Source organism: Berghia stephanieae, chromosome 3 (genome assembly GCF_034508935.2).
Source record: "Berghia stephanieae isolate SIO BIC M18660-M18661 chromosome 3, UCSD_Bste_1.3, whole genome shotgun sequence".
Classification (NCBI taxonomy): domain Eukaryota; kingdom Metazoa; phylum Mollusca; class Gastropoda; order Nudibranchia; family Aeolidiidae; genus Berghia; species Berghia stephanieae.
Window position 1 is genome coordinate 95,628,400 of NC_088362.1, and position 15,625 is coordinate 95,644,024.

A 15,625-nucleotide genomic window follows, 5' to 3' on the forward strand; every position below is an offset into this window, starting at 1 on the left:
GTCGGAGGATTCAGACCCAAAAGTGAATTTAGAGATAGAATGATGAGAAATTGGAGCTTAGAAGTTTTTGCAATGCAAGAAATAGTCTTTAATATCACGATAACGTACAGAAATTAACCAGTTGGATTTTTGTGGTATGATTCAATTTCCTTACCGAGTGGATCCCGACAAAATACCGCTTTGATACGGTGGGTCATATTTGGCCAGCAAGCCTCGAATTCAAATATCGATAAAATTCAGAACAATCCCAATTATTTTTCATTACAAAGGTCTCAATCGAATCAACAAACAAACCAAATTTACCAACAAAAAAAAAACCCAAAAAAGATTTTTAAAATAGATAAATAAAAGAACCGATTAAATACGAATATATAGAATCTCTTCTATATTTAGTGATTCTCGTTTGATTAATCGGTAAATTTCAAGATGGTCCGTTGATTATTTTCGCCTTTAATTTCAGAGATCGCAATGTCCAGTAGTGTCAAGTTGGAATTTATTATTGACAGATTATTTTCTATGACTGTGGTAGTCCGATCGACGAGAATCGTGGGTGTTAGGAAGAGTTGTGATAATTTCACGGTATTTCATAGAATCAACATAAATTATGACTCTCGCCGAAATATAATAAGGAAACAAGATTCTCCATAAAAGTACCTCTCGAGTCATTTCTTACGCTATTCATCGCATTTCTTACTTTCTGCTTGCTAACCTCTGTTTATTTTGTTTGGCTCACTCGTGAAAATACATTAACAGTGTATGTACTGTCATTGACAAAACACATTTATAAGAAATCCATTCCCACCTTTCAACAACAATTCTTTGATTCAACGTACAAAATGTAATTGTAGAGAAAAAACGGCTTGATTATTTGTTTGCTAGGATTTTTTAATTAAACATGCCATCAATGGAACATTAGACGGAATTTTTTGCCTGAGATTTCATTCTTACAGATATACCGTAATCAAAACCGCGTGAGTAACGATGGAAATTTGAACAGAATAAGCAAATATCATTAAACAGACAACTTAAAATTTTCCATAAAAAAAAAAAAAAAAAAACAACAAACCAAATTTACCAACAAAAAAAAACCCAAAAAAGATTTTTAAAATAGATAAATAAAAGAACCGATTAAATACGAATATATAGAATCTCTTCTATATTTAGTGATTCTCGTTTGATTAATCGGTAAATTTCAAGATGGTCCGTTGATTATTTTCGCCTTTAATTTCAGAGATCGCAATGTCCAGTAGTGTCAAGTTGGAATTTATTATTGACAGATTTATTTCTATGACTGTGGTAGTCCCGATCCGACGAGATCGGTGGTGTTAGCGAAGAGTTGTGAGAATTTCACGGTATTCAAGAATCAACAAAATTATGAGCTCTCGCCGAAATATATAGGAAACAAAGATTCCATACAACACGTCCCTCTCGAGTTCATTCTTACGCTATTCAATCGTCATTTCCTTCAACTTTCTGCTCTGCTAACCTCTTTGTTTTATTCTATGTTTGGTCTCACTCGTAACATTCATAAACAGTCGTACTGTACTGTATATTGACAAAACACATTTTAAGAATCCATTTGTGACCTCCGTCTCAAAACGGTATTATGTCGGGAGGATTCAGACCCAAAAAGTGAATTAGAGATAGAATGATGAGAATGGAGCTTAGAAGTTTTTGCAATGCAAGAATAGTCTTTATACTCACGATAACGTACAGAAATTAACCAAGTGGATTTTTGTGGCTATGATTCAATTCCTTACCGAGTGGATCCGACAAAATACCGCTTTGATACGGTGGTCATATTTGGCAGCAGCCTCGAATCAAATATCGATAATTCAGACAATCCCAATTATTTTCATTACAAGTCTCATATCTGAATCAACAAACAACCAATTTCCAACAAAAAAAACCCAAAAAAGATTTTTAAAATAGATAATAAAAGAACCGATTAAATAGATATATAGATTCTTCTATATTAGTGATTCTCGTTTGATAATCGGTAAATCAGTGGTCGTGATTATTTCGCTTAATTTCAGAGATCGCAATGTCGTATGTCAAGTTGGAATTTATATGACAGATTTTTATACTGTGGTAGTCCGATCGACGAGATCGGGTGTTAGCGAGAGTTGTGAGATTTCACGGTATTCAAGAATCAAACAAATTATGAGTTTTCGCCGAAATATTATAGGAAACAAAGAATTCCATACAAACACGTCCCTCTCGAGTTCATTCTTACGCTATTCAATCGTCATTTCCTTCAACTTTCTGCTCTGCTAACTCTTTGTTTTATTCTATGTTTGGTCTCACTCGTAACATTCATAAACAGTCGTACTGTACTGTATATTGACAAAACACATTTTAAGAATCCATTTGTGACCCTCCGTCTCAAAACGGTATTATGTCGGGAGGATTCAGACCCCAAAAAGTGAATTTAGAGATAGAATGATGAGAAATTGGAGCTTAGAAGTTTTTGCAATGCAAGAAATAGTCTTTATACTCCACGATAACGTACAGAAATTAAACCCAAGTTGGATTTTTGTGGCTATGAATTCAATTTCCCTTACCGAGTGGATCCCGACAAAATACCGCTTTGATACGGTGGGTCATATTTGGCCAGCAAGCCTCGAATTCAAATATCGATAAATTCAGACAATCCCCAATTATTTTTCATTACAAAGTCTCATATCTGAATCAACAAACAAACCAAATTTACCAACAAAAAAAAACCCAAAAAAGATTTTTAAAATAGATAAATAAAAGAACCGATTAAATACGAATATATAGAATCTCTTCTATATTTAGTGATTCTCGTTTGATTAATCGGTAAATTTCAAGATGGTCCGTTGATTATTTTCGCCTTTAATTTCAGAGATCGCAATGTCCAGTAGTGTCAAGTTGGAATTTATTATTGACAGATTTATTTCTATGACTGTGGTAGTCCCGATCCGACGAGATCGGTGGTGTTAGCGAAGAGTTGTGAGAATTTCACGGTATTCAAGAATCAACAAAATTATGAGCTCTCGCCGAAATATATAGGAAACAAAGATTCCATACAACACGTCCCTCTCGAGTTCATTCTTACGCTATTCAATCGTCATTTCCTTCAACTTTCTGCTCTGCTAACCTCTTTGTTTTATTCTATGTTTGGTCTCACTCGTAACATTCATAAACAGTCGTACTGTACTGTATATTGACAAAACACATTTTAAGAATCCATTTGTGACCCTCCGTCTCAAACGGTATTATGTCGGGAGGATTCAGACCCCAAAAAGTGATTTAGAGATAGAATGATGAGAAATTGGAGCTTAGAAGTTTTTGCAATGCAAGAAATAGTCTTTATACTCCACGATAACGTACAGAAATTAAACCCAAGTTGGATTTTTGTGGCTATGAATTCAATTTCCCTTACCGAGTGGATCCCGACAAAATACCGCTTTGATACGGTGGGTCATATTTGGCCAGCAAGCCTCGAATTCAAATATCGATAAATTCAGACAATCCCCAATTATTTTTCATTACAAAGTCTCATATCTGAATCAACTTCTTTGAAGTGACAGATTTAAGATTAAAAAAAAAGTTGCGATTATTTTAACTATCGATATTTGAAATAAATGTTCTCTAACCAAAATGGAAAAAAAGGTGTTTTGTGAGGCAGAGAGAGTACTGTAAATTGTAACGAATTAGTCGTGCGTGGAAGACTATGCCCTGCTTGTTACAAAGGTGTCAAGATTATTTTTGTTTCTTATTTAAAAAAAAAATAGAAAAAAAAAAAAAAAAAGAACTTTTACTTAAGTCCTTGTGGTCCAGGCAGGTTTCAAAGAGTGACTTTACTTTGACTGACGTGTATTTGGATTTAAATCATTTTGAGAAGGTAATATGATATAAAATCAATAAGGCAGCTATAATATGTTATTTTATTTGCCTTTGTCCGACGTGTACATATATGCAGGTCTGACAAACGAAAGTAGTCATGAGCCTAATTTCATTGTTGTGATGGATGATATCGTGCGTCAATTTTTGTTTTGTTTTTGAGATTTCCATGACAACAATGAGCCCATAATGAATTGGGTTGTCAGACCTGCAAATATGTGAACGTCGCCTTTGTCCAATTTCGTGCCTTAAGAAATTGTTTTGAATATTTTAAAAAAGATTTTAATTTTCTTGTTGATGTAGTTTTGTTGTTTGTACCAACTGTTGCTTTTGTTGTTATATTGACTGTCATATTATCTGTCTTTGGGATATGGAGATGTAACGACGTATACTTATTTACAGGTCTGGTGACCCAAATAGTTATGGTCCCATTGTTGTCATGGAAATACTCTCAAACCAACGAAACATATTGTCCATAACAACAATCTTAAAACAAGCCCATAATCGCGTTCGGTTATCAGACCTGCAAATATATTTACGTCGATGTGTAGTCTTGGACGCACAGACTCAAAACAGAATTATGTCAAGGTTGTTAAAATCTATCTCTATTTGTGCATTGTATTGGCCGAAGTGTAGGCTACGTATATGCAGGTCTGATATCCGGGCGCATTTATGGGCCTAGTATAACATATCATTATTGTAATGGACACTATTTTGTGACATTTTTTACGATTTCCATGACAACAATGGGTCCATAATAAATAGGGTTTAGAACTAACATCGTTCCGTACAGTCCATGTAAATCTAAAAATTATAAAATTATTTTTTTACAGATTGATATACGAGTAACTTGCAAAATATAACAAAATCAAAAGCAAAAAACAAAACAAAAACAAAACAAAAACAAAACAACAACAAAAACAAACAAACAAAAAAATAAAACAACCCCCCCCAAAAAAAAACAAAAACAAAAAAACAACCCCAAAAAAACCAACAAAAAAACAAAACAAAAAACAAACAAACAACAAAAAACAAACAAAACAACAAAAAACAAACAAAACAACAAAAACAAACAAATAAAAAAGCGCGGACGCCACATGATTTAAGTTACAAATTCGATTCAGATAAATCTACGTCTTTAGTTGATAAAGTAAACTCATGTATTTGTGTCGCTGTTGTGGAAGACTATCTAGTCATACTCGTAACAACACGTTTTTACATTTTGCCCAGAAATATCAAGTTTACTCTTATATCAATGGATTAAAATGTCTTTAAACTTGTCAAAAGACCTTAAACCTAAGTCTTCTAAGAAGTGTCAGGTTTTTTCCAGACATTTTGATAAGTAAGGGCAAGTCTTAGTCTATTACTATCTGAAGTAAATTTGTGTCTGGCCAAAATAAACAATGTGTTTTTGTTATTTTTATTACAGGGGAAAAGTGGGCGTTACCTGATTGAATGTTTTTACCGAGGTTCAGATCGTTGTACCGGTGATAAACTTGTTCAATTAACCGTTAGGGATTACTTGATTGTGTCTGGCAGCGATCAGCCCTCTTGTTTTGCTCTCGAACAATGCCATCCACGTTATACCTAGCTATACAACCAGCACACTTGACCTGAAGTGTGTTCAGTGTAAAAGAGTACGACAAAGTATGGGGTGGACATTGGGGGTGAGGGTGGGAGGGGGTTTCATCTGAAGGCCCAAAGGCGCCGATATCAAATAATATTATATGGATTGTAAGTAAACGACATAACATATAACGGATAACATATTTCTTCTTCTTCTTCTTCTTCTTCTTCTTCTTCTTCTTCTTCTTCTTCTTCTTCTTCTTCTTCTTCTTCTTCTTCTTCTTCTTCTTCTTCTTCTTCTTCTTCTTCTTTTACTACTACTACTACTACTACTACTACTACTACTACTACTACTACTACTACTACTACTACTACCTACTACTACTACTACTACTACTACTACTACTACTACTACTACTACTACTACTACTACTACTACTACTACTACTACTATGACTACTTCTACTACTACCACTACTACTACTACTACTACTACTACTACTACTACTACTACTACTACTACTACTACTACTACTACTACTTCTACTACTTCTGTTGAGAACAATATGGTTTACAACCAAACATGGATCACTCCTATTTTGTACCACACCTTCCCGTTTGCATTTTTGATATATCTTGCCTTGCGGGAGTCGCATCAAATATCACCTGTAGAGGGTTAAGAGTTAAAAGATTTGTTGAGAAAGAAAAGTAATCAAAGAAACTAGCAGACTGGAAGTGCAGAAGTGTTGAGATTGAAATAGAGAATTAATGAGGCAAAATGAGCGATTTCTATTAATGACATCAATAAACCAATCGATAAATATACCCTGAGCTTGACTCGGTTAATTACTCCCCCCCCTCTCTCTATCTATCTATCTTTCTCTCTCTCTATCACTCTATCTATCTATCTATCTATCTATCTATATATCTATCTATCTATCTATCTATCTATCTATCTATCTATCTATCTATCTATCTATCTATCTATCTATCTATCTATCCATCTCTCTACCTCCCACCCCCCTCTCTCTCTCTCTCTCTCTCTCTCTCTCTCTCTCTCTCACTCTCTCTTTCTTTCTTTCTCTGTGTGTCTATTCTTATATATATATATATATATATATATATATATATATATATATATATATATATATATATGAAATAAATTCAAATAAGTTCCATCTATTCACGAAGGGATTTTTTTAAAAACTTAGTGACTAACATTTAAATTTACGCCTTTCTGCTAACCGACTGATCTGTGACTTAAGCATGTTATATTACGGGAAATTGTAGGTTCTGGTAGAAGAGACAGCTTGATATTCAGTTTGCTTGACCAACTTGTTTAAATAAAGGACACTTGTAAATCCTAGCTGCAGGGGCGTGGCTACATTGGTTGATTTGGTGCCTAGCACCGCATCCATCTTTTAAAAATAGATTACAGCATTCATTAAAAAAAAAAAACCCCAAAAAACTGAGAAATGGTATATACCAGCTCTTACTTATTTGAGTAAGTCTTTTTTTAAAATGTTTTTTCTTTCTTTTGTATTTACAAATATATCATGTTTTAAGTCATTTTCTTCTGATTCTGGTACCACCTTATACTGTACGCATGCCACGCCACTGCCTAGCTGTCACTTCATTCTTTTCATCGATTGTTTTTGTAAAACGTCCGTCCACCATTCATGGCGGTGTGACGTAAATCAATCATTTCCTGTTGAAAGGCAGTAGCAGAGTCAAGCAAAAAGGTTTAATCAGATAACTTGGTTCTGAAAGCTCCATATTAAGTTAAGGCGATATAAAAATTCCAGGTCTGCGAGATTTAACCGAATCCGGTGAAATTTATGGCGCATGCTCATTAAAGCCACTTCCGATTGTGACAAGAAGGGTAATAAATACGTCTGTCTATGGACTCGGTCAATGGAATAGCTCTATAAATCTATTGTATCACACCCACTCTCTCTCTCTCTCTCTCTCTCTCTCTCTCTCTCTCTTCTCTCTCTCTCTCTTCTCTCTCTCTCTCTTCTCTCTCTCTCTCTCTCTCTCTCTCTCTCTCTCTCTCTAGATATGATGAGTTAATCGATTGGATTTTGACGAAACAAATTTGATTTTTGGATAAAATCATCACGATGTCCAATCAATATCACAATACACGTCAACCATCGTCATGTCAATTGTAAACCTGTGTAACATTTGGTGACGATTGGTCCAGTGGTTTCGGAAACCTTAGAGTTACAAAAAGGAGATCTTATACATGAATTTATACAAGATTGTTCATAATGAGTATCATGTCAATACAGACAGGAGACTTTTAAAATATTTCCTCATGTTACATTCAATAGAGGAGATAAATACAAAATATACATAGAGGGTTGTTCTTCAAATATTTGGAAAAAAATCGTTTATTTTTAGCATGGTAAACTTCTGGAACAAACTAAACTTTGACACAAAAAGCTCAGAAACAGTCATGTCTTTTTAAAATGGCATTGACATAGAACTGTTGTCCCATTTGATGTTTGATTATGTGAATGACGTGTAAATATTGATTTTTGTAACTTTTAATAAAATTGGCATTAATGTCTTTATACTGTACATTTTATTTTTTAGTCCGTTTTCCATTATTTTTTTCTACTATGATTTTTAAAAATTATTTATATATTTATTATTATTATTTTTTTTTTGGTTGCTATTATCAAACTGTACAAATTGACGTTTGATAGTGATGAAAAACATACATATTTTATATAATTATCATTTTATTGTGCTTACATTTGTTAGTGTCATTGCAAAAATTTAATACTTCAGGAAACAAATGGAATGGAAAAGTGTAAGAAAACTTGGAAATTTGATTAATGAGAATGAAGACATCAAACGGAGAACGATTACCTATATGATGTTTAAAATGCTTCACACTTTAAAACATTGATCCGTTGGCGTGATTGCTGGCAATCAAATTAAAATTAAATTTGAAATGTTCATGGCTAGAATTTGGAATTGATTTGCTATGCTGACATGTTAATGGGTTATGGGAATTTAAGGGCCTGGGCCTATTTTGGCCCATTAAAATTCAGATCATATTATATCATATCATATCACATTACATTATATCATATCATATCACATCATATCATATCATATCATATCATATCATATTCATATCATATCATACTATCATATCATTTTATCATATCATATCATATCTATCATTCACTATCATATCATATCATTATATCATATCATATCATCATCATATCATATCATATCACATCGTATCATATCATATCATATTATATCTATCATTCAATATATATCATATCATATCATATCAATCATATCATATCATATCATATCACATCGTATCATATCAATCTATCATATCATATCATATCATATCATATCATATCATATCATATCTATCATATCACATCGTATCATATCATATCATACATCATCATATCATATCATATCATATCATATCATATATCATATCATATCATATCATATCTATCATCATATCATATCATATCATATCATATCATATCATATCATATCGTATATCATATCATATCATATCACCTTCATATCATATCATATCATATCATTCAATCATATCATATCACAATCTCGTATCATATCATATCATATCATAATCATATCATATCATATCATATCATATCTATCATATCATATCACATCGTATCATATTATATCATATCAATCGTATCATATCATATCATATCATATCATATCATATCATATCATATCATATCATATCATATCACATCATATCATATCATATCATATCATATCATATCATATCATACTGTATTTTGACAAAGGCTTTTTTCCATTTTCACCAGAAAAATGTTGTTTCCATACATCGATAAATTCAAATAACACCAACTAGTCAAACCTGGACAAGTTTGGAATCACCTAACAATTAGGTCAAAAGATAAAACAGACGTTTGTCATTGCATTTGTATGACAGTATTATTGTGTATGACTAATGAATTTCATGCTTTTCATTTCTAGACCATGCACAGCCGATCCCATCAAACGTCACCATCGGGGTAAATTGCAAAACTCATACACCCATGACGTCACTTCCGCCAATCGTCCATCGTCGTCGTACAATGCCTTTAATCCTCACAACGCCAGTAACCCTGTGTGGCTGAAGCAGCCAGCCAGGCCGCCCAAACACCCTCCTGTATTGTTGAGACCGACAGTACAGTTACAGGCCTCCAAGTCTGTCTCCATGGTAACGACAACAAACTCAACAAGACCAACTTTCCAAAGCTACGACACAACTACAGCCAAACAAGGAAATTCTTTGATCACCCATTGGCCAGACAGCGGTTATGACACACCCCCTCGATATTGTGTCATAAACAGCATTGGTAACCATAGCAACCAAACTAATACTACCTCTCGTGAAAATTCGTCTTTGACGTTGCGAAAGTCCAACAGTCCTATTAAAGACTTAACCAATTCGAAACCTACACAATCATTTGTCATAACGGCAGACACATCGTCGCTACTCGTTCAGTCAAAATCAACATTTAAATCTTCACCGGGGCCAAATGCTTTTGGGTCAAGAGTAAGGGCCAAATCTGCAATTCAGAAAGTTTCCGAGGCAAATTATAAAGCAATCGTCAAGTCAAGAAGCGCCCACTCCCGATTTCTACAACAGAGATCCAAGCAACATACATCAGACAAATCCATAGCACCATCTTCTTCCCAACAAACTTCTCAAACCATAAAAAATTTCGAACAAACAAATTCTCAGAATTTAAAGGAAAATGTAAATGTTTCAACTCAGGAAAATGTAAATTTTACCGATAATAGGTCTCTAAGCCCTCAGTCAGCAAATTACCTAAAGCGTTATTACTCGGATACCTCGCTGAACTCCAAAAACCAAAGGAAGACTCGAAGTGGAAAAAGACAAGGTCAGTCGTCTCCTCGGGTAGTTCCTGTGGAAGATTACGATCAAACGTTTCTGGTCGTCCAGAGAGCACAAACACAGCAGCCATTAAGTAAATCTCTCACTCCAACGAAAGATTTAGCATCATCTCCAATGGCGGCCAGACGAAAGATTGACTATCCATCGTCTAACAACGCGTCATTGCCCGGAAGTAAACAAGCGACATATAATAGAAAGGGCAAAGACAGAACTCTCACACCCTCCAAATATGGATACCACCCCAGGAGTAATTCACCAACGTTTAAACGTTTAGTGGCGGCGGTCGAGCGACTGAATGAAAAAACAGTGGGGATAGCACCTGACTCTCCTGTTTCAAAAGGCACAGAAGATGGCTGTGGAGATTCTACTAGTACAGATAGTCATCCGGGTTACCGGAACTTCAAAGATTGTTACGTTCTTAATGACGTCAGTGATAGTGATTGGACAGAAAGTGACGGGAATTCAAGAAAAACATCAGAAATCCGTTTGAATTCTAAAGCATCTCTAAATCACCGCAACGAACATTCGGGAAGCAGTAAAAACAGTAAAATTTCCATAAGAACAAAACGGTCTCCGTCTGAAACGCGGCGCCAGTCACGTGAATCAAAACCAGCAAAAAGTTCACGTGACACCGATGCCGCGCGAAATAGCAGCATGACTCGCGAGAGAGATTTTCCACCAGACGAAATCGTGCTTCCGACATCGGGTCGTCTGACGTCAGAGAATGTGGATGACGAGATTGAGGATTTTAATTCAAGTACGTATCATTCTTATGATTTCCATTCAAACACATTTATTCATTTAACATCTGTCAATCTCAAGTTAGCAACAGGTTCTTGTTTCTACCACATATCTGTCATTTTCAAGATATTTGTCTTCAATTTTGTCTTCTTATACGTTAAACGGACAGTAAAAACTAATGCGGAATAAAAGCCAAATGAAACAAGGTGGTTTATCCGAAGACAACAGAATTTCTCATCGCCAGGAAATTGTACAACTGAATGTATTAGCACAGTGGTTAGTGTTGAGGCTAATTAATGTGGGTAGGTACTTTTCTCATTTCCTGGGCCATGGGTCGCAGGTATCGTTTTGTGTGGATTCGAATCCAGTCGCCGCATTTAAAATTCTACTTTTTAAACAAAATTCTAACTCAAGCCTCTAAAATTTTATTATTTGTCAAAGTTTATGGGGATTTAAGTATCAATCATAGAATTAAACGAATTCTATGGTATCAACTGATACTTGGTAGAGGTATGTTTTATCGTTGTTCATTATTATCGATTTTTTTTGGTCATTTAAGAATAGGATAAAAGCAAGAACCACAAAACATATACCTACGAATCGATCAGTCACTTAATCGATATTGCAATTAATCGTACGTTTATCAGTGTCAATCCAAAAATATATTAAAAAAAAAAACAACCTATTCATCTGTGTTTTCATAACACGAGATCCGTTAACAGTCGACCTAGATAACTCATTCTATGAGAAAAACCAGTCGGGAATACGATTCTAGTTTAAAATGTTAAATTTCATAATTGATTATTGTCATTTAAACTACGCCTCCCCCCCCCCCCAACAAAACAAAAAGAACAAACAACAACAACAACAACAACAACAAACCACCAATAAATAGAGAAATAGACAAACTGCGCTACAAAGGTCGAATAAATCATCATGTAGAACGTCTAATCATCATCCCTACATTTATTTACGTTTTAAAATAAACTTCACAAGTTATCATGGTGCGTTAATTGTTATTGTAATTTTACATCGACAAAAAAGAAAAAACAAAAGAATCAAGTGATGCCTGTTCTAATTCTTATTCCACTCATCGTTGTATAGAATCAATGGAGCTGACGTCACTCAGCTCTTTGTTCTTGTTTTTAGACCGCCAGTTGAATGATTAGTTCTCAGTTAATTCTCTCAAACGGGCTATAGTAGTCGGGAAGAGAGGGCTCTAATAATGACTAGGGTAAGAGACAATCTTTTTTTGGGATCGCGGATAGCTCATACGGTAGAGTCACGCTCTCACCGGCCAGGCGGAGTTGTAGTACCAGTAAGGTCGCGGGTTCAAACCCCCATCACCGCCGCGAAATTTTTATTCCCTATTGTCTTCTGGCACTTTCCTACTCACTTCATTTCTTGTTCTTATCAAACGGGGTATAAACGAAAAAAAAAAAAAAAAAAAAAAAAAAAAATGCATAGCTTTGTGTGTTGGAACTATTGATCTGACGGGTAGAATTGGTGAGAATTTTACTTAAACGTAAAACCATAAATATCCGAATCATGACAACTAACAATATCACTTCAAATTATTTTGCCTGTAATCTGTAATGGAAGAATTGCTTCTTGTATAGATAGTATGCGCTTGGCTGAGAGCTCAACTTGCCATCCGGAAGTATAACGGACCAACACACAAACGTGTGTATCCATGAACGTTTATAGTGGGTTAATAAGTTCAGTGAGCATTACTCATAAACGGGATGGCAAAAACAATAACAAAGACATGAGTGACGTCATCTCGATATCTATAAACAAATCCACTCAGAGCTGAAGAAGTTTTTGTGAATTGTCTTCAAGTGTTTTATTTTTTCACAAAATTATTTATCCTCGTTGTTGGTTGGTGTTGGCAGCTGATTACAACGTTTGTAGATTTCTGGATTTCTATGAATACGTGATCCTGTCCTGGTGGTTCACTAGTATGGTGTCCCGTCTAATATAAAAAAACAAACAATGTTGAGCGTGGTTAAAGACCGGTTGGACGCAATAAAAGCAAAAGAATGGCTCCTATGTTCTATGTTGTGCCCTTGGGCAAAGCATTTTAGTTTTAGTCAGATGAACTCACCGACCGTGCTAAATGTTGTCATTACACCAGAACAAAAAGAACACTTTAACAAGCGCTTGTACTGCAATGAATTGAACTTTGTTCTATATGACCCACTGGTGAAGGGGGTGAATCGGTGTAAATGTGCAATAGAAATGTTTATATTAGATTATTTATAGCTCTATTTCGTGAAGGTCTATTTATAATGCAAAGCTTGGGATTGTGTTGGTTCTCACAGACATTTTTAGAGACTCGATAACGAATGTGACCTTTCACCTTTCACCTCACACAGTTGGTACACCAGGGCAAACCGGACAACGAAAATAGAATTTTAAATTGGATTCAATAGTCTGATGCCACGTCGCCCAACAACGGCGGCCATCATGGTTCTAAACAAAGAGAATCGGTACTTTTTATTCTACATGCTGGCTAGAACTTTTCATATGTCTTGTGATCAGAATGTGTAAAAGTCAAAACATGATTAGATTTATAATGCTTTTTTTCCTCTGGATACTCTTTTATGCTTGTCGGAGAAAGATTTCAAGAGGGCAGCAGCCTCTTCTGGTTTTCACACTACTATGTTATGACGATCGACCCAATCAGCAAAGACCGGTCCGCATTCGTGCACCGTCGCAAACCCGCCGGGTAGCATCGTCACAACACACCACCGTTCGACTAGATGCTCTGCCGTCTCAGAAGTTACCATGCGTCATTACGAGGGAAGTGACGTCATGACTGTTGAAGAGTATTACAATGATCAGAAATGTCGGAGTTTCAGTTCTTTTAGTACTTTAAGTTCATGTTCAATAAAGCTTGTAAGTCTCATCTCATGGAGAAGTAATCATCAAATTTGATTTTCTGAATCTAAATAATCCTTGGTCTAGTGGCACGACACTCGGTTTCAGACATGTAGGTCCTGGTTTGAGTCTAGTTGTAGTGGTCACAAAGTTGAGCTTTGACTTTGAAAAAGGATCTTTACTCACATCGTCTCATCATACTCGGGTTTATAATGAATAGTTGGCTGGTAACAGCTTTCGGTGTCTCTGGCGTAAAAAAAAATAAAATAAAAATAAAACCTTACTGTCATGTTTACTATTGTTGATGGCTAGAAAGCCACATGTAAACCTGAGCACATATTTAACCCTCTCCTGACCACCTATAGGAAAATCGTCACATTCGTTACGATGCAACCTACAATTTTCTCATTCTGATTTCTCTTGTATATCACAAAATGTAAAGAAATGCTTTGATTATAGCTATAAATACTAAACACTGTGTTGTAGACATAATTTTGCTGAACATTCTGTATAGAATGCACTTGTTACTTTTTTGTTTGATTAGGAAAAGTCTATTTTGTGTCGGGTGGGTGTGAATTTTCTTGGGAAATTCTAAAAATAGCTGGTAAGGAGAGAGTTAATGAATAGAAGCTAAATATATATGTTTTTCTTCTTTCATCCACCAGATATAACAAAAGAACCTGAGACCCGAATTCAAGAGGGACAACCCACCCAGCTTCATTTCTTCCTGCCACAGCTTGCTGACAACATGAGCGAAGCCTCCGGGGCAACAGCCACAGCTCGCAGCTTCTACCAAGAACAGCGACTAGAGCTGCTTTCAAGAAACGAGGACTCCCATAATCCAACAGAACTCGATAAACAGGACTCGAACACGAACAATAATTATTGTCCCAACACTCGTGGTCGAAATCAGAATAGGGGTCACGGCAATAGCGATGTAAGCTCCAAATTCAACCGTCTCAATCCACCTGGGGATAAATTCAATATTGGCGTGAAAAGTCAGCACAAACAAAAATACAATTCTGGTCATAACGGACAACTTGGGGATCATAAGTCGTTGATAAACGGTGACCGGTGTTTGCCAAGGGATTTCAGGAACGGTAACTGGTATCAATCTTCCGGCAATGGCCACCAATCCCCGATCAAAGACGAGACGAGTAAACACAAACGTTATAATGTATCTCCAACACGAAATAAGAATTGCAATATCGCCGATAAGGGAAGTCGTCGGAAGCAGATGGCAGGTAATATTTATGGTAACAACAACGCCAACACAACGCCTACAAAACCTGCTGCCAGTTACCAGCATGACTACCTAGACGCCCAACTGCCTAGTGAGAAATTGAAGAAACAAATTGACAATTTTCCTACCCTAGTTTCTATGGAGTATTCCGAAAGTCCGACACCCCAACAAGTCAGGTGAAGAAACAATTGAGCCAATTTCCGTCCAATAACAAAACACTTTTTTTCTCATTATGACCAGAATGCTTTAACTTCAAAGACTGATTTGATTACCAATACTGGTCGAGAAAATGTCTCAATCCTGATCATTCATTGAAATCCGAATAAGATCCGTTATAACGCTTTTTGACAAACTGGGAACCATCTTAA

At 35.5% G+C, this 15,625-nt stretch overlaps 1 protein-coding gene across 2 annotated transcripts in view; it reads left to right on the top strand.

Moving 5' to 3' along the window:
- LOC144968906 (uncharacterized) overlaps positions 1–15,625 on the top strand; it is a 49,250-nt gene extending 33,625 nt beyond the window's left edge. For both annotated transcript variants that reach the window (XM_078907746.1, XM_078907747.1), the window contains exons 2-3: positions 9,463–11,147; positions 14,680–15,625. In XM_078907746.1, the coding sequence (XP_078763872.1) occupies positions 9,463–11,147; positions 14,680–15,437 (2,443 nt within the window). In that variant the 3' untranslated portion in view covers positions 15,438–15,625. The remainder of the gene's footprint in view (positions 1–9,462; positions 11,148–14,679) is intronic.